This window comes from Vulpes lagopus, chromosome 21 (assembly GCF_018345385.1).
Source record: "Vulpes lagopus strain Blue_001 chromosome 21, ASM1834538v1, whole genome shotgun sequence".
In the NCBI taxonomy this organism is placed as follows: domain Eukaryota; kingdom Metazoa; phylum Chordata; class Mammalia; order Carnivora; family Canidae; genus Vulpes; species Vulpes lagopus.
The window spans coordinates 42415168-42440144 of NC_054844.1; the positions used below are offsets into that span (position 1 = coordinate 42415168).

Sequence of the window (24977 nt, forward strand, 5' to 3'; positions counted from 1 at the left end):
CCTGTCTCTGTTCTTTCTTTTTCCTTTTCTTTCTTTTTTTTTCCCCTCTTTTTTTTAATTCTTTTTCCCCCCCTTTTTTTCTCTTTTTTTCCTCCTTTTCTTTCTGTCCCCAAATTTCCCAGCCCCACTGAAAGCCATCTCCAGTATCAGCTGCATTCCCAGAGTTTTCCTTCCTGGCCTCTTTATCATCACTGCGATTATCATTATGATCATGTAGCCTTTCCCCCTTTCCCTTCTTATCATTGTTCTGTTCAGCACGAGGAAGATGACTAGTCTCAGCAGGAAAGAAAGCCTCCCTCCTTAGTAGATGGATGGGGGACCATTTAATATTTTGTCCCCAGGTCACTGGCTGTTTGATACAAAGCAAGTCAGTTAACCTCTCTCACCCCAGTCACCTTTTCTGTGAAGTTGGATATAGCAGTAGTTGCTCCTTGAACCTCCCAAGTGAGGATGAGATGAGGTAAAGGATGAGAAAGCGCTCTGTAAATGTTAGAGCGCTGTGCAAATAGGAGGTTGCGTTCATTTGTAGCCTCAGCAACTGTTTACAGAGTCTGTCACTGTCAGCTCAGTCTCCTAAGACTCCTAGCAAGTCTGAAATCTCGTTCAGGAAAGATCTATCTGTTTTTAATCATGGCTGACCACATCGGATTGCTTGTTGCTACGATTTCCTGACAGTCTACAGCCAGCCTGCTGTGTATTACTGTATTTTCATGTGTGTGACCCTTCAAGAGCTCCTGATGTATTCTCTCTCCTCGGCTCCTTGCGGTAACCCTGGATGAGAAAGAGGATTTTATTTTATTTTCTTACCCCCTGGCCATCCCATTGTATATGTCTCCCTGCTTGTAGTCACCATGTTGGAGTGCACAGCACAGTGGCTGCTTGAATGACACGTCTTCCCTTCCCCTGACAACCTCATAGAAGTGTGAGTGATGCTTCTGAGTTTGGTCAGCACACTGTCTTCTAGTAACCATGTAGTGGGGCTGCCCTGCCATCAACTAGTGATTGAGCAAGTGAAGAGCAAAAACCATACAAGCTTGATGAGAGCTTCGTGGTGCCTGTACTCAGACCTCTTATCCACACCCAAGGCTTTGGCACTCCATCTGTTTGAATGCCATACGGTGTGACCCAGTTTGGGTGTCACCTTTTTTGGCCAGTGAAACGACCTGTGTGTTGTCTGAGTAGCAAATCTCCATGCAAGGTGTCAGTTCTCATGTTTTCATTAAAGTCTTCCTCTTGTGTGTACAGTTCTTTGGAGTAGGCAAGTACTTGAACTTATTGTCAAGTCATTGTCAGAGGCATCATGGTACCAGGGAAAGCATGTGGGCTTTGGAGAGAGGCTACTTCCTGTGTGACCTTGCGAATTCCTATTTTTTTCTTTGAGTCTCTCTTTCCTCACTTGTAAAATGAAGCTGTCAATACCAGTCTTATTAGGTTGTTGTGAGGATTAAAGGTAATGTTTATAAAGTTGCCTGACAATAAATACTATCCTAATCTTCATGGCTACTGCACCAGCTTTGCAGACAGGCACATAACCACTTTCATATATTGTTGTACGTCCATATCAAGTGAACTTTATTAGCGAGCAATCCCAGATCCATTGTTCTAGGAGTTGTCCATTGAATTCTGGAGTTGAAAGAGACCCAGTCATTATTTTGTGTAATAGTTTTGGGGCCATCCTAACACTCTGTAGAAACGTGTTCAGGGGTGATCTGGGAGGAGTGAGGTAGACCTTGGGCCCTGCTTCAGTTTGAACAAAGATACTTTTATTTATAGTATTGACATCCAGCATTTTATTTGAAAAAGACTTCCACTGATTGAAAACAAAAAGCTTTAAATTTTTTTTTTAAGCTTTAAAATTTTAATCCAACTTTCTACCATCTAGTGCAGGAGTCTCCTTTACATGACTGACAGATAGTGACTTAGAATGTGTTATGATTATCAGTCTTCTCAGTTCTAAGCTTTCCAGTACCACATAGGAGACACTCAAGAAGCACATATTGAATGGATGAATTCTCGGTCATGGTTGTGGTAGGGATCATCAGAATAGTACTAGACCTCTTTTTAGTCCCTGTGTTCATTCCTTTATTCAACACATAGTTCTTTCTGATTTAAGCCTATATGTTTAGAATCTCGATAATTCTGTCAGAGGAGCCAACTTTGCTTAGCCTGTCAGAGTCCAGGGCAGCTAATAAATTTATGTTTATGGAATCATAGAACTGCAAAGGATCTTTGAAGAGGTGCAGAGGAGGGAAAAGAGTGCTAATGAGGAGTTGTATAGTGAAATGGTTAACAACACAGACCCTAGAGCCAAACACCTTGGATATGAATCCCAATCTGATCTCAGGCAAGTTACTTAATCTCTCTGCTTCAGTTTTCTCATCAATAATGTGGAATAATGGGGCACCTGGGTGGCTCAGTAGTTGAGTGTCTGCCTTTGGCTCAGGGCGTGATCCTGGAGTCCCAGGACTGAGTCCCACATTGGGCTCCCTCCATGGAGCCTGCTTCTCCCTCTGCCTGTGGCTCTGCCTCTCTCTCTCCCTGTCTCTCATGAATAAGTAAATAAAATATTTTTAAAAAATAAGGAATAATAACAATACATACCTTACAGAGTTGTTGGAAAGATCAAAAAGATTATATAAAAGCTTTTAGTACTATGCCTAGCATATGTAGTAAATGTTCCATGTTATTATATGCTGTTATTATTGGTAGTATTATGATTATCATTGTTTATTTACTGAGTCCTACTTCACATACATTATCTCACTTAACCCTTAAATGGAGAAGTGGAGGCTCCCTAAGATGTAATTTGCCCAAGGTCAATTAGCTGACAAACTGCAAACCTGGCTCTATAAACAATTTCACTTACCTCCCTTCTTTTATAAATAAGACCAAGGCTTGGATAAATGAATTGAATTATTCAGGGCCGTACAGCTGGTCAGTGACAATATCCGAATTATAATCTCAGTTTCTCAATCTTGGTCTAGGATTGTTTCTCTTTTGGAGGATGTGGTAGAGGGATCGGATGTCATAATTAAAAGAAAAACGAAACTCTAGAGCAAAAGTAATGTCAGCTGTCCAAAACTATTAATGATTGGAAATTATCAAGCTGTATAGAAGCATATGGGCTAGAATCTTACCAATCATAGAGAGAGAAAGTAGAAGGCTTATAACCTTATTATATAGTCAAATGCCATATTTCTAAAGATGGCAGAGATAAGGCCCGCTGTGAAATATTGTGCCTTAACTTCTAAATTCTCTATGATGTGGAAAAAGTATATGCAGATGAAAGTAATACAAGCCTGTGATGCTGATGTTATCATAGTCCATACCTTCATCCTCAGTTGTGAAAGATGTTTTAAGTCCAGCAGGTGTTTCCGCCATCTCTTTCTCTGTTGAGAGACAGTCATCTATCTTCACTCCCCAGTTAAAGTTGCCAGGCGTGCCTCTGGCTGTAGATAGTCTAAAAGTAATAGAGACTATCTTGCCTACATTGGTCTACTTTTGTCTTTTGTACACATGATGTACTGATACTCCTTAACTACCTTTTATATCCACATTTTAAAAATAATATTAACTGAAAAATGAAAATTTATACTTAATATTTCATGCCACTGACTGCCCACCAATAATTTTTTTCCACAGTGATGTCATCTTTGTTCATCAAGCTTTATGCAATAGTTGTCAGACATTGCTTTGGATTTTTATTTATCTTATGAAGGTTGAATGAAATGAAAAAATTTTAACAGATGATACAAGTGGTATTAACTAATATTTACTGTGCAATTTCTACTTATTAGACATTGTATTTTAACCCTTGTACTTTCTTTGTCGTTTTACTGGTCTGATAGTCATTATACAGTAGAGGCAAAACTTAAAATCTTGGGATTTTTGGTTAGAAGTAGTGAATCTCTACCCCAAATATATTCAGCTGATTTAAGCTGATTGACTGTATAGTTGTAAATAAGAAAAACAACATGAACTATGGGATGTGTTGATTTTTTTCCTCAGTTGTGTAACTATAACAACATTTTATTTTTTTTATTATTATTTTTAAGATTTATTTATTTATTTATTCATGAGAATACACAGAGAGGAGAGAGAAAGAGAGAGGCAGAGTCACAGGCAGAGGGAGAAGCAGGCTCCATGCAGAGAGCCTGACATGGGACTTTTTTTTTTTTCTGACCTGGGACTTGATCCCAGGTCTTGATCCCAGGTCTCCAAGATCACACCCTGGGCTGAAGGCGGTGCTAAACCGCTGAGCCACCCGGGCTGCCCCCATAACAACATTTTTAAAATAATGATCTTTTTTGTGTGTACTGCTTCTTTCTCCTTCCATCCCCAACCATATTCCTTCATATGGAAAGATTTTCCCTGTTCCCACCATGTCCAGTAAATCTCTTTGGGAATGTATACAGTGAGTTTCTTATTTGGGCTCTGGAGTTTTACTGGAAGCCTAAGATACCTGGAGCAAAATGCATCTTCCCCAGAGGTTTTGGTCATCCTTAGAAGTATGAACACCTATCAAGTGGCTTTTGTTTCCTAGATGTTTAACATGTCTCCATAGTTTAGTACCTTGGAAAACACCAACAATCTAGTGGAAAATAAGACCACATCTGCTCTCCCTTTAAGACCACTGGGGCTGGGAGGAAGGAAGGACCAAACTGGTGGCTAAGAGTGTCTCAATATGACTGAAAGGAAGGCATAGGAAATTGAGGTTGAAATCTAATGTGCATGCTGGAATTGAGGCAAAAGAAGTAGAGAACCCCCAATCACAATTTTCAGTTGTAATGCAGTGAACAAGAAAACACTGTTTGCACTGTAACTTGACTCAGGAGATTAGCAAAGAGCATGACAATAGATGTGGGGTAACAACAGCCAGAGTGTACCAAGGGTTTAGTGTGTTGGGATATAAAGGAGAAAGGCTCCTGTGCCTTGTGGAAGAAATAAAGGAAACACAGAAAGCCAGTTAAATTTGAAAAAAAAAAAATTGGTGATAGAGGTTAACTGATAAAATAGAGGAAAATTCTGACTTGTAGTGTCTCTAGGGCCAAGAAGAGGGAAGTCTCAAGGCCTCTTAACTGGGTCATATCTTGATAGACTTTATGATAGGCTTTATGCTTGTATGGATACATAGACAAGATGGAATTCTCTCTTCATTTTGGGCTGAGGGGACCTGCTCAGAGAAACTTTTGGATCCATTTATAATCACTATAATAATTGGTTTTGACTGCATTTTAAATACCATTTTGTATCAAAATATTCATGTAGTCAAAGTGTGCTTCACAAGCCCCTCCTGATAGAGTTACTTATTTATCATGGTCAGTCTTATGTTTATATCCATATTAGGCCTCTTTCAAAATATCCCATAAGCAAACCTATCAAAAGGTATCTGTGGAAAGACATAGATACAAATCATTGAAGAGTGACTATCTCAAAGGGAGTAGGAAGGGACCAGTTATTGAGAATCAGAGGCAAAAATAGATCAGCTTCGAGAAAAGTTTGATAGGTGTGAGTGAGGCTTAGGAAGAACAAACCTCACAGTGGCCTCATGAGGTGGAAAGCCAGAAGAATGCACAAGGCAGCTCTCAGCATGGATGCTGACAGTCACCAGGGTGAGGATGGGCCATAAGATCTTGTAGAAGGCAGAGCCAGATTTGATGTTATCAAGAGAGGGTTAGGGCTACAATTTTTTTTGTCTCAAATGAGTAAAACTAAGGTTTGACAAAATTGTTTTTATTTCAATTTCTAGAACTGTTATATGATTTCCCAAAATGAAATCTGTAAGTGACAAAGAAAATTGGCAGCCTAGCATCTAGTTGTCACTTGAGGAAGGAGGGGCCTGGGGAGTGGGGACAGTGTAAACTCCATCCATCTGGCTGCATTTTTCTCTTTGGTGATAAGAGCCGCCCACCTTCCTCCCAGCGCAGAGCTGCTCCTCTGGCTGATTCCAAATGAGCTATATATCAACATGCAGAGAGCTGGCTGGCGGTTCTCAGGGGCTAGCTATAGCTCTCTGCCAAACTTCTCTCCTTTTAGTTCTTATAGTTAAGTCTTCCCTTGAACTTCAGAGCCACGTATCTACTGCCTATTTAGCGTGTCCATTTGGATGTACCAAAGCAACTCAGACTCAACATATTTAAAAGTGAAGTCATCATCTTAACCCCCAAGGTACACATCACATCTTAGTTTCTCAGTGATTTTTACTACCTTCCATCCATTTGCCCATGACAAAAACCTGGACCTCTTTGTCGATTTTCCTTCTACTTCCCACTTCAATTAGTCAACAGGACTGTTTGGTATATCCTCCCTGCTTGCTGCAGCCTGGTTCAGGCTGTCATAGTCTCTCACCTGAATCACTACGAAGGTCTTCCACCTGGCCTTCTTCACTCAGATCTTGCTCCTCGCCCACCCCATTTCCCCACTGCCCACCTCATTCTGTACGCAGTAGCTGGAAGTGCAACTTTGATCAAGTCATTCCCTATTTAAAAACCTTCAGTATCTCCTTATTGCCTTCAGGATAAAATCAGAACTTCCCATGATAACGTCTTTGCCTTCCTGATGTGGCAGCTGCTTATCTGTTAATTTTCTGAAGTCTGCTTACACTGACCTGTTGGCAGTACCCAGCAGCTTATCTGTGGTCTCTTATGTATGCTGTTTCTTCTTCCTGCAAAGCTCTATCCATTTTCCTGCCATTCTGCTACTCCACCAGCCATCCTTCAGGCTTTAGCTGAGTTGTCACTTTCTCCAGAAAGCCTTCCTTGATATCTCCAAACTAGATTAGGTGTCCTGCTTGTGTATATCTATAAAAGCCTATTTTACTTTATTAGACTTATCACACTATACTTTGTTTATTTGTCTGCCACCCCCAGAAGACTTTAAATGTCCCTGAAGGCAGAGAGCTGCATTGATCATCAGTACAGTTTCTGGCATATATTAGGGAGCACAGTAAATGTATCATTTGCTCTTTTTGTTTTTTAAAAAATTGTGATAAAATTTACGTAATATAAAATTTATCATCTTAAATGAACAATTCATTGATGTTAAGTGCATTCACATTATTGGACATCTGTCATTAATGTCCACCTGCAGACTTTTTCATCCTCCCAAACTGAAACCCTGTACTCATTTAAATAATTTCCCATTGCTCCATCCTTCTAGCTCCAAATAACCACTGTTCTACTTTTTGTCTCTATGTGTTTGACTCTAGGTACCTCATGTAAGTGGACTCATACAGTATTTGTCTTTTTTTTTAATTAAAAGATTTTATTTATTTATTCATGAGAGACACTGAGAGAGAGGCAGAGACACAGGCAGAGGGAGAAGCAGGCTCCCTGCAGGGATCCCAATGTGGGACTTGATCCTGGGACTCCAGGATCACCCCCTGAGCCAAAGGCAGATGCTCAACTGCTGAGCCACCCAGGTGTTCCGTATTTGTCATTTTTAAAAAAAATGTATTTTATTTATTTATTTGAGAGAGAGAGTGTGTGTGTGTTCAGGAGCATGGGGGTGGGGAGCAGAGGGAGAGGAAGAAGCAGACTCCCTTCTGAGCAGGGAGCCCAGTGCCAGCTCCATTCCAGGACCCCCAAATCATGACTTGATCATGACTTTAGCCAAAGGCATACACTTAACTGACTGAGCCATCCAGGTGCCCCCAGTATTTGTTCTTTTGAGTCTGGTATATTTCACTTAGCATGATGTTTTCAGGGTCATTCATGTTATAGCATGTGCTAGAATTTCCTACCTTTTTTTTAAAGATGTTTTTTAGAGAGAGAAGGAGCATGAGTAGGGAGAGGGGCAAGAAGGAGAGGGAGAAGCAGACTCCCCACAAAGAAGGGAACCCAAAATGGGTCTTGATCCCATGACCCCAAGATTATGACCTGAGCCAAAGGCAAATGCTTAAGTGACTGAGCTACCAGGCACCCCCAGAATTTCCTTCCTTTTTAAGGCTGAATAATATTCCATTGCATGAATATAGCACATCTTGTTTATCCATTCATTTATCCATGTTGGATTGCTTCCACCTTTTGGCTATTGTGAATAAATGCTACAGTGACCATGGGTGTACAAATATTTGTTCGAGTCCTTGCTTTCAGTTCTTCTGGGTATAATCCTAAAAGTGGAATTGCTGAATCTTGTGGTAATTTTATGTCTAATTATTTGAGGAACTGCCATACAGCAGCACAAGGGTTCCAATTTTTCCACATTCTTGCCAACACTTGTTATTTTCTGTTTTGTTTTGTTTTGTTTTGTTTTATAATAGCCACTCTGGTGAGTGTAAAGTTTGAGCATTTCTCTAATGGTTAGTGATGCTGTGCATCTTTTTGTGTACTTATTGGCCGCCTGTACATCTACTTTGCAGAAATGTCTATTCAAATCCTCTGTCCATTTTTTAAAGGATTTATTTATTTATTTTAAGATTTTATTTATTTGTTTGATGGGGGCAGGAGGATAGCCGCAGGCAGAAGGAGAAGGAGAAATAAGCTCCCCGCTGAGCAGGGAGCCTGAAATGGGGCCGGATCCCAGGACCCTGGAATCATGGCCTGAGCTGAAGGCAGATGCTTAACTGGTTGAGCCACCCAGATGCCCCCATTTATTTATTTGAGAGAGAGAGAGTGGAGGGAGGGATCAGAGGGAGGGACAGTGAGAATCTTAAGCAGACTCCACACTGAGTGTGGATCTAGACAGGGGGCTTGATCTCACGATGCTAAGATCATAACTTGAGCAGAAACCAAGAGTTTGGATACTCAACCGACTGCACCACCAGGTGCCACCTCCTTGTCCATTTTTAATCAGGTTGTTTGTTTTTGTTGTTGAGTTACAGGATTCTTTTAAATATAGTCTGAATATTGATCTCTCATGAGGTACATGATTTGCAAATACTTTCTTCCATTCTGTGCGTTCCCTTTTTACTCTCTTGTATAGTATCCTTTGAGGCACGAAGGTGTTTATTTGATGAAGTTCAATATATCTATTTTGTTGTTTCTGTGCTTTTGGTGTCATATGTGAGAAATCCTTGCCAAATCCAATGTCATGAAGCTTTCCCTCTACATTTTCTTCTAGGGAGTTTTAAAGGTTTAGCTCTTACATTTAGATATTTGATCCATTTTGAGTTAATTTTTGTGTATAGTGTAAGATAAGTGTCCAACTTTATTCTTCTGCATGTAGATATCTAGTTTTCCCCAGCACCGCTTATTGAAAAACCTATCCTTTTCCTCATTGAAGAGGCTTCACCTTTGTTGAAAATCATTTGACCATATATGTGAGGTTTTGTTTCTGGGCTTTCTATTCCATTGGTCTATGTGTCTGTCTTTATGCCAATACTATTACAGGATCATCGACTCCAATAACCAAGAAAGAATTCTCGAGATGTTGTCTGATGCAACTTAGTTTATTTAAATAGCATGGGACAGGACCCATGGGCAAAAAGAGCTGCATTTTTGTTTTGGTCATTATATGCTTAGTGCTTAAGGGGGTGAGGTCATGCAGGGAGTATTAGATCATAAATGTCTTCTTTGAATTTCTTTTTTTAAAAAAGATTTTACTTATTAGAGAGAGAGAGAACTCAAGTAGAGGGGAAGGGCAGAAGGAGAAGCAGGCTTCCCACTGAGCAGGGAGCTACACATGAGGCTTGATTCCAGGACCCTGGGATCATGACCTGAGCTAAAGGCAGATGCTTAACTGATGAGCCACCCAGGCATCCTTTCTTTGAATTTCTACTTGTAAAACTACTTGTTCAAGATTTCTCTGGTGCTTATTGTTCAGTTCAATATTAACATTGGTGGGATTTACAGGCAGTCATGAGACTTTAAGAACATAGCAACCAACACCTATTTGATCCTTATCAGAACTATACAGGCTGTAAGTCAACCTTCTGGGCTACAGGTGAACATTTTTCTGCTTTTATCCTTCATCAGTACCATGCTACTTTGTTGACTGTATCTTTGTAGTAATTGTTGCTATTGTAAAGTATAAGCCCCCCCCCCAACTTTGTTCTTTTTTTTCAAGTCAGACAAGTTTTTAATACTACTTGCTATTTGACCCTCCTTTTAACATTTTTCTTGAGTATCCTTGCCTATAACGTTTCTGTTAACAACTCCTGGATGACTTCTCTTTCTTCATCCCTGTTACAACCATGCAAAGCCAGTTTTCCTTCCCTCTTCTATCCCTCTCCCCTTAATTTAGATTTATTTCTAGTTGTGGGTACAGGCCACAGCTGATATTTTAAGGTCATAATCCTTCTGGATGACCAAGAGAAGAGAATCCTAATAATCTCCTTCCCCAGCTTTGAGTCAAGTTCAGTCTCTTTCAGGACTGTTAGGGCTAAAAGTCACTTTTATTGTTCCTTCATTATCTGGGCTGGGTGTCTCATCTTAGCACTGCAAGAGGAAGAAAGCTGAGACTGGGGTGATAAGATGGGCAAGATGCATTGCCTGAGAGATTGTGTAGTATGTTGAAAAGAGCATTATGTTGGAGGCCAAGAGACCTGTGCCCTAGCTCTACCTCTGCCACTAATTAGCAATTAGACAACTCAGGCTTTCTTGCTTACTGAAAAATTCTCTTATCTGTAAAGTAAGGAAAGTTGGACTAGATAGTCTCTTAAGTTCCTTCTAAATCTAAAAAGTTTATTTTTTACTTTTTTGCGAGACAGTTTCCTCAGGAGAAGAATTTAACCTGGTTTTAATGGATGAATAGAACTTATATAAAAAGGAAAGAAAGATTTCAGGAGATTTAAAACAAGAAAATGAAAATATATTTAGAAGTCAATGAAAATAATAGTGACCAGCCTTTTATTGAGTGATACAGGGTCAATTAGATATCCATGTAAGGAGGGGAAAAAAGGAACCTAGACCTCTATCTTATATATACAAAAATCAATTCCAAATTATTTGAAATCTAAATTAAAAAGACAAAACAATGAAACTTCTAGAAGAAAACAGGCTAATTGCTGCATGACCTTGGGATAAAAGATTTCTCAGAACAAAGAAAACATGAAAGAAAAGATAGGTTGGATTTTACCAAAATGAAGAACTACTTTTTATTAAAAGACAGCATTAAGAAAGTAAAAAGAAGGACGTTTGAGATATATCTGACAAATGACTTGTATGGAAAATAGCCAAAGAACTCCCACAAATCAATAAGAAAATGCAGGTGACCCAATAGAAAAAAGTGGCCAAAGACTTAAAAACCTAAACTGGCATTTCACAAAGGAGGATATCTATCTAAATGGTCAATAAGCATATGAAAAGATGCTCAATATCATCAGAGAAAAGCAAATTAAAACCCCAGTAAGCTGGCAAACATGAAAAAATGCTCAACCTCCTGAGTCATTAGAGAAATGCAAATCAAAACCCACAACAAGACACTACTCACACCCACAAGTATGGCTGTAATACTGTAATAATTTTTTTAATTAAAAAAAATTTAAAAAGGAAAATAAGTGTTGACTAGGATATAGAGAAATTGGATCTTTATATTGCTGTTTTAAATGTAAAATGGCTCAGCCACTGTGGAAAAAGTTTGGCATTTCCTCAAAGAATTAAACATGCTGTCACATATGACCCTGCAATTCCACTCCTAGGCGTGTACTCATAAGAATTGAAAACAGGAACTAAAATAAGTACCTGTGCATACACTATTCATAATAGCCCAAAAACAGAAAGACCTCAAATGTCCACCCATGGATGCATGAATAAACAAATTATAACACATAAAATGAAACATTATTCATCCATAGAAAGGAGTGAAGTACTGATATGATGCATCCTACAGTATGGATAAACTTCAAAAAGGTTATGCTAGGGGGCACCTGGGGGGCTCAGTCAGTTAGTTAAGTGTCCCATTCTTGGTTTTGGCTCAGGTTGTGATCTCAGGGTCCTTTGAGATGGAGCCCCACTATGGGCTCCCCACTCAGAGTGGAGTCTGCTTGTCCCTCCCTCTCTGCCCCCCAACCCTGCTCGCCTACTCTTTCTCTCTCAAACAAATAAAATATCAAAAAACAAAAACATTATGCTAAGTGAAAAAGAAACCAGACCCAAAAGATTACTTATTGTAAAATTCCATTCGTATGCATATCCAGAATAGATTAAGAGAGAACACAGACTGATGGTTGCCAGGAGCTCAGGGCAGGGGTGGGGGATGGACACAGAGAGGAATGAAGAGAAACTAATTAATGGGTAAAGGAGTTTTTACTCTGTCATGATGGAAATGTTTTGGAACTAAATAGATGTGGTAATTGCACTACATTGTGAGTGTACTAATTGCCTCTGAGTTGTTCACTTTAAAATGGATAATTTTATGTTTTATAAATTTCACCTCAATAAATTATTTTTTTAAAAACTATGCAATGCCTGTATACATACCTATTAAAAAGGGTGAAATAAAGAAGACTCCTTTCTAAGTCCGGTGAAGATAGAGAGCAACTGGAACCCTCTTACATTTCTGGAGTTATTACCAAAGCCAGATAAACACGTGCCCTGTTTTGAGCCCAGCATTCCACTCCTATTTATACCTGAAAAAAAATGAACACGAAAAACATGTGCAAAAACCTTAGCAGCTTTTATCCATGAAAGCCTGGAATAATAAACAACCTAAATGTCTGTCAAGCTAAAATGGATAAACTGCTGGATTCATACATGAAATACTACCCAGCAATAAAAAGAGGGATCTATCCATACACACACAACAAAGATAAATTTCACAGAAAGAATGTTGAATGAAAGAAGCCAGACCCTGAAAGAAGCCAGAATATAGTATTCTATATTCTACTTCCATGAAGTTCAGGAACCGCCCAAACTAATCTACGGAGATAGATGACAGACTAGCCTTTGCTGGGCCAGTCGTGGTGGTGGTTGTTACTGTTATCAGCTCAAGAGAGCTGTCTGGCATGCTGGAATCAATCTTCTATAACTTAAGCTGAGCAGTGGGTACACCCATGTATTTATATGTGCAAATAACCAATCTCTGTGCACTTGAGATCTATATAGTTTATTATGTTCTCCCTTTAAAAAGAAAAGCCTAGAAAATCAAAACAAAAAACAGTCACCAGAGTAGATGTTCTTGTAGGAAGGGTAGAAGAGAACATTTGACAAATGTAAGATTGTAGAAGATCTTGAATGGCAGTGGAGTGGAAGAAGTTTGGATCGTCTCCTATAATTCTGGTAGGTTTGAGGGAGGGAAATGGCGTAATAGAAGCAGAGATGCACCTGGTGGACTGAGGACTGGTCTACAAGTGGAGGCTTTTAGAGTAGGTCCGGGATGCGGGTGACACTGTTGAAAATAGAAACTTGGAAGAAAGCAGAATTAGTAAGGCTGGTGACTGGTTGGGCAAGGACAACAAAGGATGACAGGGCAAAGATGACCAAGATCTGTTGCTAGTTAGCTGGAAAAATGAGGGTTCTAATAACAGAATTAAGAAAGCCAAGGGAAAGAATCAGTTTGGGAAGTAAAGAGAGGAGTGGTTTTACATGCTTTAATTTTGAAGTGGTGATAGGCAGTTATGAGGCTCAGGAGAACAGTTAGGGCTGGTGATCAAAATTTGAAAAATCACCCATGTTCAGATTATTTTGAGTAGATGAGATCCCTAAAAGAAAGAATGTTGCAGAAAGATTGCAGAAGGCCAGCCCTTAGAGAAGAAGAGACTGTAGTTGTGGATAGAACCAGGACAACAGAGACTAGAATGAGGATCTTAAGCCAATGGAGAGAGAGCGGGGCTGGCGATAAAAAGGAAGAAGATATAGAAGTAGGAAAGGAAAAGTAAAGATGGAGAATGTGATGGGGAGCTTGGATCATTGAAGGATCATGGTTTTGGAGAAGGCAGGAGGAAATAGGATCTGGAAGCAAAGGCAGAGGACTTAGCCTTGGACAGCTTGACCTGTGAAGAGCCCAGGGGTGTACAGTCAGGTCACAAGCATTGTCTGCGTCTTCAGTCACTTCCTCTTGCAATATATACATTTTTTTCAATTGGAATATAGTTGACATGCAGTTTTATACTAGTTTCAGGTGTACAACATAGTGATTGGACAAGTCTATAGGTTATGCTGTGCTCACCACAGGTGTAGCTGCCATCTGTCACCGTACAACACTATTACCATACCGTTGAGTGTATTCCCTGTGTTGTGCCTTTCATCCCTGTGGTCTGTTCATCCCAAACTGGAAGCCTGTATCTCCCCCTCCCCTTCATCTACTTTACCCATCTCCCCATTGCCCTCCCACCCTCTAGCAAACATCAGTTCTCTATCTTTATGGTCTGTTTCTGCTGATAGTTTGTCTTAGATTCTACATATGAGTGAAATCATATGGTTTTTGTCTTTTTTTTTTTTTGTCTGACTTCTCTCAGCATTAAGCCATCTAGGTCCATCCATGTTGTTACAAATGATAAGATATCATTCTTTTTTAATGGCTGAGTAATATTCCATTGTATATACTACATCTTCTTTATCCATTCATCTTTCAGTGGACACTTGGGTTGCTTCCATGTGGAAGCATCTCTCGCAGTATTCTTTGTCCTCTAAATAGGAACTGAGGGTGACTCAGGGTTGAGAATGAGTGTGACTGTGAGAGCAAAGAGGTTCCAGGTATCTGAACTCATTATAGTTTTTAGGTATAATCCTATCATTTGTAAAAGGGATGGAGAAGTAGTTTAAGGCACCACCCTTTCCCTTTGGGATTTTATAAGGTACAATTCAGTGATAACTAAGAGCCAAAACAAGTGTGAACAGGGTGCTTTGAATCCTGATTTGTCATTTTCTAGCTGTGTAACTTTGGGCAGGCTGTATTATGTCTGTGTCTCTGTTTTCTCATCTCTTAAAAGGAAAGAATAATGATACCTGCCTCATATGTTGTCTCAGAGATTAAATGAGTTAATAGAAGCACAGTGCTTGGAACAGTGCCTGAAACATATGAAGTTGTGGGTAACTGTGAGCTAAGATCATGATAAGGCTTATAGGAGTTCACAAGGGGAAAAATTGGTAAAGGCTGCAGCCGGTGAGAGGGTTGTACACAGGAGTGAGCATTTACTGGAGACAATTCAGGGAGAGAGAAGAGGAAAGGAATGAGAGAAAAGGAATTCTAGCTTGAGGAAAACATTGTGAATAAAGTCTTAAACCAGCAAAACCATTGGCCTTTGCATGTGCTTTATTCGATGATCCAGACTGTTCCTGCTGGGAGTAGTGGGGGTTAGAGTAGGAGAGGAGGGTGGGTGACTGACACTGGTCATAATAAAAGAAATATGAGTTGTTGAGTCAGAGCTCTTTGGTTGTGATTTTTATTCTGGGACAAGTTGTCCAAGCTTTTAGGACCCCACATTTCCTAATCTATAAAATGAATGGACTGTATCTGTGAAATCCCTTGCATCTCAAAAATTCTGGGCATAATATGTGAAAATGATTTCTTGGACCCCACGGTGTACGGAGCATTGTTTTTTTTTTGTTTTGTTTTGTTTTGTTTTTCAGTCCAGCGCCAAGCTCTTTGGTCTTCATGGGGGCAGACTTGTGGTTCGGGCCTCATTAGTCCCATGCTGTAAGGGAGTGAGCTGACCAGCCCACACGGAGACACTGCACACTGCCTTTGCAGCCCTTAGCAATCACCACCACTAGAGAAATCTGGGATCTCTGCGGGTGCGTTTATGAAAGGAGCCCTTGGGTATTTCACTCTCAAATTATTTAGAGTTAACTCTACTACTGTTCTCTTGAGGAGGCTTGAGTTTTATGGATACTTGCCTTGAAGTGGACCCTGAGGGCTAAGTAGGAGGGAAAGAACAATCTTTAGCCTTAAAAAAAAATTTCCCGATTGTCTCTGTGGAGCTCACAAAACGAAAGGCAAAAGCAGCACCGTAAGTACCAGATGAAATGCTGGTAAAGCCCTACAGCTTTCGTGGTAAGACTCACCTGCTCAGGTCCTTTTATGGCAGGCACCAAGCAGTATTGTGTTTGATGTTAGCGATCCCCCTGTTTCAAAGTGTCTTTTGTCTTGTTTAGAGTTTTATTTATTTGTTTATTGAGAGAGAGTGTGAACCGTGTGAGAGGGAGAGGGAGAGAATCTCAGGCAGACTCTGTGCTTAGTGTGGAGCCTGACGTGGGGCTGAGATCATGACCTGAGCCAAAATCAGTAGTCAGGTGCTTAACCAACTGAGCCACCCAGGTGCCTTCAAGATGTGTTTTAAATAACCCAGGGCTCCGTGTAAACATGGAAATGGGACTTTTCAAATCCCATGCTTAGAAATCATTGGCTCTAGGATGGCCCTACTTCACTTTTCCTTTTAGAAGGGAAGTTTGGTTTTTTGTCCTGTTCTCATTTCTGTCCTTCCTAGTTTGAGCCCCTCTGGGCTGCACGCAGGCCTTCCTGCCATCCTTCACCCTGCTGCAGGCACTGCAGTGCTGTTGCTTCAGAGGAAATTCTCCGAGATTGTTCTGCCATTTGCTTCCCCTCGCCCCACCCCCGGTTGTCCCTGGCAGGATCTCCATCATCAAAGAGGTACTTCTGGACTTTTATACCAGATGGATTTTACACATCTTGGTGAATTGAAAAATAACTTGAAATGGAAGAGCCGAAGTAAATGGAGTCTATTTTATCTATATTTTGTGCCTCCAGTGTTTTGAAGGGTTTAGTATTTTCAGAAACTGAAATTTAAAGGAGTGACAGTTTGCCCTTGTGTTGTATTTGGAAGGAAGAATATTTCTTTAGGGAATAGAGTTCCAGGAAAGGAAGGTGACTTGAGCATATAAGGATTCCAGAGCTAGCACGGGCCCCTGGGTAATGTTAAATATGCCTTATTAGTTCAGAATAGAAGTTCCTTGAGGGTGTGGAATGTACCTTTGTAGTTTATATGATTGCAAACAGTGGAGTTGCATCTAAGTAAAGTAAGAAAAACTAGCAATGCAGGAGCCTCCCATCTTTAGATCTCCCCGGCTAGCCATTCCCCTGGGGGTGCTTATGGACATCACCCAGCCCATTCACACACAGATTTTCTGAAGAGAAAAATAACCGTGTCACGGAAGAAACTATGTGTTGCAGAGGTTGTGAATAAAGGTCGAGAGTGAGATGGTTTGGTCTGGCCTCTTTTCAGAGCAGCGATTGATTACTGCTGTCTGTGTTGCCGTTTCTTCCAGAGCTGACCTGTCCGGGACGCAGCATAACTAACGAAGCTGCTGCAGGATGAGAAGATGGCAGCGCGGCTGCTTGCACCACCAGGCCCCGATAGTTTCAAGCCTTTCACCCCTGAGTCACTGGCAAACATCGAGAGGCGCATTGCTGAGAGCAAGCTCAAGAAACCGCCAAAGGCCGAAGGCAGTCATCGGGAAGACGATGAGGATAGCAAGCCCAAGCCAAACAGTGACCTGGAAGCAGGGAAGAGTTTGCCTTTCATCTATGGGGACATCCCACAAGGCCTGGTTGCAGTTCCCCTGGAGGACTTTGACCCATACTATTTGACGCAGAAAGTGAGTTGGAGGAGGAGGCGGCACAGCTTCAGAAACCCCTTTCCTAACAGGCTTAGGGGAGGCGGGGGAGAAAGAACTGTCCCTTTGCCCAAGTTTGGATAAGTAGTTAACCTTTTGTTTCAGTTCTGGTTAATGGGGTTTATTTTTCAATTTAATTGCTGCTCAGGCTCATTTGTGGGTCTTGACACTTCTTGTCTCCGTTAATAAGACTTCTGTTTTTGGCTCCAGGCCAGATCAGAAAAAAAGATGAAAACAGATTAAAAAAAAAAAAGAAGAACATAAATGAAATGGGACTCTATTAAATGAGTCCAAGAAAGATGGCATGGTGAAAGATGTTATAGGCGGGTAAAATCTCTCTCCCATATACATTTAGAATTTTATCTTTAAATGTAATGATGATGTAACTATTACAATATCAACAAAGCCTATCGTTAATATAGAGGAGTTTATGGATTTATACTCTATCAGAACTTCCTCTGTCCCTTGGTGACATTAGATCATAGCTGTTGGGGACAGGAATAGAATAAGGTAAACCAAACCAGGCCAGTGAGGAGACCAAGTCTTTGGCCTTGTTACTCAGTTGTCTGGATTGAGCCACCACTCATCCTTATAGTAGAGTCAGTTCTGTTATTCCTGCCAGTAAAAAGCACAAGTGAAATAAATACCAGTCTTCATTTGACCAAGAGTTTCAAACTCCCCTAACAAATATTTGACCACACCGAGTGTTCCTTTCTCATGAGTATCTTTTGAAACAAGGCAACAGGTGGAGAAGCAATGCCACCAGCCAACTAATGAGCCATTGCGTACTGAGGAATGATTTCAGACTCCATTTTAGGGGTCCCTGATTTGATAAATGTCAGTTAAAGAGGTAGATTGATAGGTGTTTCCAGATGAGGGAAGGAAAGACTTTGTGTAATTACATATTCATACATATAAAGCTTACCTAAATTGTCTTTATTAACAAAACTGCCTCATAAACTCCACTTAACTCATCTTTCAATCTTTTAATTTGGAAGAAATTTTAGTTTCTTGGCTTAATAACGGGACAGAAGTAAGATGAGACCAGTAGATCTCTTGACCTAGCTATAGTTGTGGAGGTATTTTTCGTTCAGGATGGCAAAAGCAGTTAAGACAGTGTCTACACAAAATGGTCCTTCACTCACTCCTGTTGCAGCTCAGGACAGCTCCATAATGGAAAAAAGTGGCAAAAAAAAAAAAAAAAGATGGCAACAGTACCTTGTATCTTCCACTGAGAAATATAGAGTTTCAGAAACAAAGCATGATATGATACAAATAACAGTAGACTAGAAAAAGTCCTGAATCTACTGTAATTCACCATGTTTATTATCTGTATTTCTCTTTGTGTGTGTGTGTGTTGCTCAAGCTACCACAAATAGATTATAGGAAAAGAAAGTTGTAAATAAAGGAAAAAACTTCTCAAAACTGGATTTAGCAAAACACATCACCTCTCTAGGCCTAAATTTTCTCATCTAGAACTGAGAAGTTGGACAGAATTTCTAAGGACTTTTTCACACATCAAGTTCTGGAACTGAGTAGTTTTCATAAACATTCATTGATTTCCTCATTTACTCTTCCTTTTTTTAAAGTCTAACTTTGTAATCTGTGTCTTTGCTGAGTGGGGAAGATGGGTGAGGAAGGAGGTAGGCTGTAACTTTCTGGGTTAGTGAATAAGGAACATGGGATCTTGGTCTATTTTTAGAAAAAAATTCCATTCATTGTAAAATTTTGAAATATTTTTATAAATGTTTTCTTATTCTTTCCTACCCTTGCATCCATGATCTTAGAAGAGGTACAAAGTGATGACAAATCACAGAGTTTGGTTGTGCCTATTTAGTGAGTTGGCCAGTGGTGTATCTTTTTCAGAAAGTACTCTTATAGCAATGAGAAGATAAGTAAAGTTCTTTGGACCCTGGCCTTTCAGGTGGCTAAAACTTCTTTGCTTTTATTTGAAATATTTATTTTTTTAAACTCAAATGCAAATTAAATCTCCCTTTCTTAACCTGACTTAATATATGAAGAATACATAGAGCTGTTGGTTGTCAGAGCCAGTTTCCCTTTGCATGCTTTTTCCCCCTGGTTCTTGCCCTATAGATAGCCTGTTTTCTCCTAATGCCTCAGATTTCAGTGGCACTAGATGGGGAGTAAGGCCTCAGAGAGGGTAGATCTCTGGCCCTGATAGGTATCATTCCTTGAGTAGGACAGATGTTGATGGCGCTCCATTAAAGGACTGGTTCTTCATGATAGTCTGACTTCAACCTTTGGCCTCCCCACAAGGGTAGATAGTTTGTAGAAAGGGTAATTTTAGTCGTTTTTTTTTTTTTTTTTTTTTTGCTAATCTTTTTTTTTTTTAATTGTGAAACATACCACCATGCAGAAAAGTTCATAAATGCATAGATTAATGATTACTAGAAAGCAAACAAACACTCATGACAAGAAAGAACATTAGTAGCACTTTAGAAGTACTAATTGTACTATTAATCAAGGGATTTATTTTAAGGTTTTATTTTTAAGTAATCTCTACACCCAACATAGAGCTCAAACTAAAAACCCAAAATCAAGAGTCACATGCTTCAACTGAGCTAGTCAGGCACTGTAAAGCAAGGGATTTTTTAGTTGATTAATGATATGCTTGCTCATGTTTATTTGCAAATCTTCACTGGCACTACTAATACTTCTTACTAACTAGGCCTTTCACTAGGCCAAATTAGCAAGGTCTCCTTTACAAGGAAGCACACTGGGAATTAACCCACAAATCAAAAAATACCGAGAGTATAAATGACTTTAAGAGGACATTCCCCTGCGTTTGTTTCTCATGGACTGCCTTAAAGAATTCTTGCAAAAGAGAATTTCTTTGCTAAATGATGCAAGTGGATTTCTTTATCTTTTCCTTATAGGTCACATTCATCTGCTACCTAATTAATCATTTTTGTGGCTCCCAATTGAGAAACACTGGTTTCTCATATCAATCCCTCTATTTGAGAGGGTGAAAGAAAACTACTTCCCTGTTAGTAGAGTTCTGGTTTCATCCCATTGTGGATTTCACATTGTCCAGGCACACAGGGACATAAACCTGTGTGTTGTATTTTCAAGATATTCTTGTACCAGCTGGTGCTGGTTTGAGCTATCATAAGCTTCTTGAGGCCCTCAGCAGTATTGTCCATGTTGTATTTCACCTCCAGCTGGTCCCTGAAAACAGTCTAGATTATCCTCTCTTTGGATTTCTTCCAACCTCCCAGTGCTGTAGCATTTTCTTTACCTCTTGGTACTTTGTTCTAATGTCTCCTTCCGTTGGCTCTCTTGTATTTCAACTGTTGCTTGCAAATAATTGAATTTAAGGGACATTTATATTTATATATTTATTTAATTTTTGAATTAAATAAAAATAAGTTATATAGCTACGTGGTTAAAGAGTCATTTGAAGATATTCAGTAAAATGTCTCCTCTTTACACCTCTCCCTAATCTGCTTGCTTCCTGTCTCCCTGAACAGGTAACCACTGTTGGGAGGGTTTTTCCAGAATTTCTTTATATGTATATGTTGGCAAAAACAAATAGATATTCTAAGGAACCTGAACTCTTCTGAATGCCTTTGTTCTTGGTTTTCTTTCTGCTGTTTTCTTAAGCCTATTGAAGTCTTCATTTTGTTATTTTTTTTTTCCCTTCTTTCATGCTATGGAATCTTACATTTTATCAGTATAAATTCTCAATTCATCTCTCCCTCTTCCATGCTTTTTTAAATAAATCAAATCAAGGACTTTCTGTTACTTGAAGTGTCTTTCTGTCTCTCCAGTTCTTAATAATAACTTGTTGATTCAAATGGCCACGTATATGCATGATAACTGTTTTAAGCGGGCAGCAAGAAAGTCTGTGGATTCAGTTGAAAAAGGCCTTTAGAGTTGATTGTACTTCTTTTTCCACTTCTTAAATGTGTAATTGATCTATGTGTCCTTTTTGTTCAGTGGGTGTACCCTCTTATAAGAAAGTCCTATAAACAAAAATCTAAATTACAGGATGGACTGATGTGCCTTTAAGTAGGACACATGCCTATTGCATTAAAAAATTATATGTGATTTCCCAAAGTTCAATTTACCTTCAACTCTTCATGTCTCTTTTCCTGCAAATTGCAGTTTACCTAGAATCAGAAAATTAGAATATTGTAGCCTCAGACATCAGCTAATTCAGCCTCCTCCTTTTATAAATTTAATGAGCGGAAATACTCGTAAAAAGCCAACATGCCTGTGTGACTCCTTCTGTTAAACATCTGTCTTCGGCTCAGGTCTTGGGACCTGATCTCAGGATCTTGGGACCAAGCCCTGCTTTAGGGCTCCCTGCCCAGCGGGGAGTCAGCTTCTCTCTCTGACTCTGTTCTTCCCCACACCCTGACCCCCCACTCCTGCATGAGCTCTCTCTCTCTTACTCTCTCAAATAAATAAAATCTTTTAAAAAAGATATGTATAGCCCTTCTTCAAAAAAAAAAAAAAAAAAGCTAACAACATCTTGTGTGGTGGAGCCAGGACTAGAGCCTATGCCTCCTAACTCTTAGTTTGTTACAACACATTTCTGGTGCTCCACTTATGTTTTATTAATCAATCCTCAGCTTCATTGACTCAGTTCTTCTGAAGCTAGGCAGGCAAATTTAGAGACGAGAAGAAGAACCTGCTTTTTCATTCACATTCCTGATAATCCCTATGGTTCAAAAATCCTTTTTTAGGATGGGTCCTGAAAGGTGCAGTGCTCCTGAGAGAAAGGATGGTGTCTCTTCATTAGCTCTAGTATTTTATCTTCTCTAGTGAAGGAGCTGAGTAATCTAGCAGCCCTGGACAAGCTGTTCCAGAGACCTAGGCTCAGTGTCAGTACAACTGGAACTATTCAGCTGGACATGTAATCTCAAGGCAATTTATTTAACCTCCCTACCTATTTTTACTTTACTTTTTTGTTTCTTTCTAGAGGGAGGGGCAGAAGGAAAGGGTCTAGCAGACTCCTCGCTGAGCACAGAGCCCATTGTGAAGCTCAGTCTCACAACCCTGAGATCATGACCTGAGCCAAAATCAGGAATCAGACATTTAACCCATTGAGCCACCAGGAACCCCCATATTTTTTACGTTTAAAGAGAATAAATAAATAAATAAATAAATAAATAAATAAATAAATAAATAAAAATAAAAATAAAAAATAAAGAGAAAAATAATCTCCTACCTGTCCCAGTCCCCCAGCCTACCCACAGAACAGGATAGTCAAAAGAACACCTAACTGGCAATATAAAAATTTCCTTTTTCGTTCTTCTCCCCCTTGTTTGCCTTTGGCCAAATCAGCCAAATTTCTCTGGGCTTCAATTTCCTTACCTATTATATGCAAGATAGGAGTTGGGCCTATATCTATATCCTTCTAGTTGTATTTCACACATAGGTCTTTCGCATAACATATTTTAGCTGTGGTGGACTACTGTTTCCCGTGTCCCCTGCCTCTTGGTCTCCATTTCCACGTCTTAGAAAATACTGTCCTTTAATTTCACCTTTTGACACTCGATCCATTCGTCCAGGCCCTAGGGCCCCTTCTTCCTTAAAGCCTGACTTGATTCTCTGCACCAGAACGGATTCCTCCTCCTTCTGAGTTTCTATAATACATGAAGGTCTTCAGCCTCTACCTTTACTAAGAAGTAGTTTTTAGATTTAATTCACATTAGCTATAGCATGGCATCTTGTTCCCTGCAATGTTTACAGTTTTCTCCATATGCATGGGCACACACACACATGCAGTCCCATGCGCTCCTGGCAGAAAATCCTTGCTGAATCTATTTTCACACACTTTTCAACAGGTGTGCAGAACAGAGACAGGCTGCTAAAGGAGAGTTTATGTTCATTAGGTGTGATTTGAAGTATTGCTAATGAGGTGTTGCATTGCCTGCTTTTGCACAATAAGCCTACATGCTCCTTTCTGTTCTAAATAAAAACTACACATTTTAAAACTTTATTTTGTTTTTAAAAAGTCATTTTGCAACAATATTAAAAAATGGTGTTTCTGTTATTTTATTTCCCAAATCAAGGGAAGTGATAATGCACCAGTGGGAGGCAGGCCATTGTCAGAGTGATGAGTTAACAGTATGTGTATATGGGCTTCTTTTCTACTTTCTAAGCAGCATTCTCTAGAGGGGAAGGAATTTAGTTGCATATTCCCAAGTCCAAATCCTCTTTATTTATTTATTTTTAAAGATTTTATTTGTTTATTCATGAGAGACGCAGAGAGAGAGAGAGAGGCAGGGACACAGGCAGGGGGAGAAGCAGGCTCCATGCACAGAGCCTGACGTGGGGACTGGATCCCGGGTCTCCAGGATCACGCCCTGGGCCGAAGACGGTGCTAAACCACTGAGCCACCCGGGCTACCCCCAAATCCTCTTTAAAACCTTAGCAATAGACCATGTTTTGGGAAATCTGGTTTCTCCCATTCCCATCTTTCCAGGTGATCTTGAGCATGTCACTTAACCATTCAGGGTGTCAGTTTCCCTAATCTGGGAAATTAAGATTATACTAATAGCTAATATCCTACCTATTTTGCCGGGTTGTTGTGAAGATCATTTCTTGATTACCCTGCATAACACGAAACAGCCTATTGTGCCAACCCTGATTCATTTTTCTCTGTAGCACTTAGCAACACCTGCCATATTTTTATGTTTATTGTTCATCCTCTTGTGTGCTCATCAGCTAGAGCAATGCCTGCCCCATAGTAAGTGCTCAATCCATATCTGTTGAATAAATTAATCTTAGAAGATAATGCATATAAAAACACTATGTACTTTTCTAAGTGCTTTGAACATGAAAGATGACATTATGATATTTTTTCTAATAAAAACTTTTCCATTGACCAAAATGAATTGAACTCCAGAGGGGAAAAGAGACTGATTTACTAGTGAATCTTTTCCTTTCCGAAAGAATTAGTTTCCTTTAGGGGCTGAAGAAGTAGATCAGGAAATAGTTTTCCTGACATTTCAGATATTTTCAGAGGGCTGGATAACCATTGTTAAGTGCCACCAGTTTTATTTCTCCTCTTGTAGATACTTAGGATTGGAAAAGACTATCGAAGATCATGGGTTAATAGCTTCCACCCAGTGCTTGAATCTCTTCTTAGTTTATTGGTATCATGTGTGTATTATATAAAGGTTGTTATTTCCTGAATATTATAAGTTGTCCTGTCATGTCTACCTTTATTGTTTTGCTTCTTTCTTGGCTGTGTGAGTTGGCTTATGCCCCCTGTATTAACTGACTCTAAAGGAAATGAGAGAAATTGACATTGGAACATACACCAGTTTGGGTTGCCTCATATAGAACATGACCCATTTATTCAACAAAAATACTTCTTGAGTACTTCCTTTATGTGAGGCATTAGGAGCAGGAGGTCTGCTGGGTTCTCTTGGGGAAACAAAGATTAATAAGTCCATTCTTTACCCTTATGTAGCTTATAACATGGCAGTGTTCTACAGTGTGATACAAGTTTTGATAAGGGAGCCCCAGAAAGGGCCTTACTGACTT

General features: G+C 39.7%; 1 protein-coding gene across 4 annotated transcripts in view; it reads left to right on the top strand.

Annotated features, from left to right (window-relative positions):
• Positions 1-15481: 15481 nt before the first annotated feature.
• The window catches only part of SCN8A (sodium voltage-gated channel alpha subunit 8), a 122716-nt gene continuing 113220 nt past the window's right edge, over positions 15482-24977 (top strand). For all 4 annotated transcript variants that reach the window (XM_041736333.1, XM_041736335.1, XM_041736331.1 and 1 more), the window contains exons 1-2: positions 15482-15614; positions 17106-17435. In XM_041736333.1, coding sequence (XP_041592267.1) covers positions 17160-17435 — 276 coding nt within the window. In that variant the 5' untranslated portion in view covers positions 15482-15614; positions 17106-17159. The remainder of the gene's footprint in view (positions 15615-17105; positions 17436-24977) is intronic.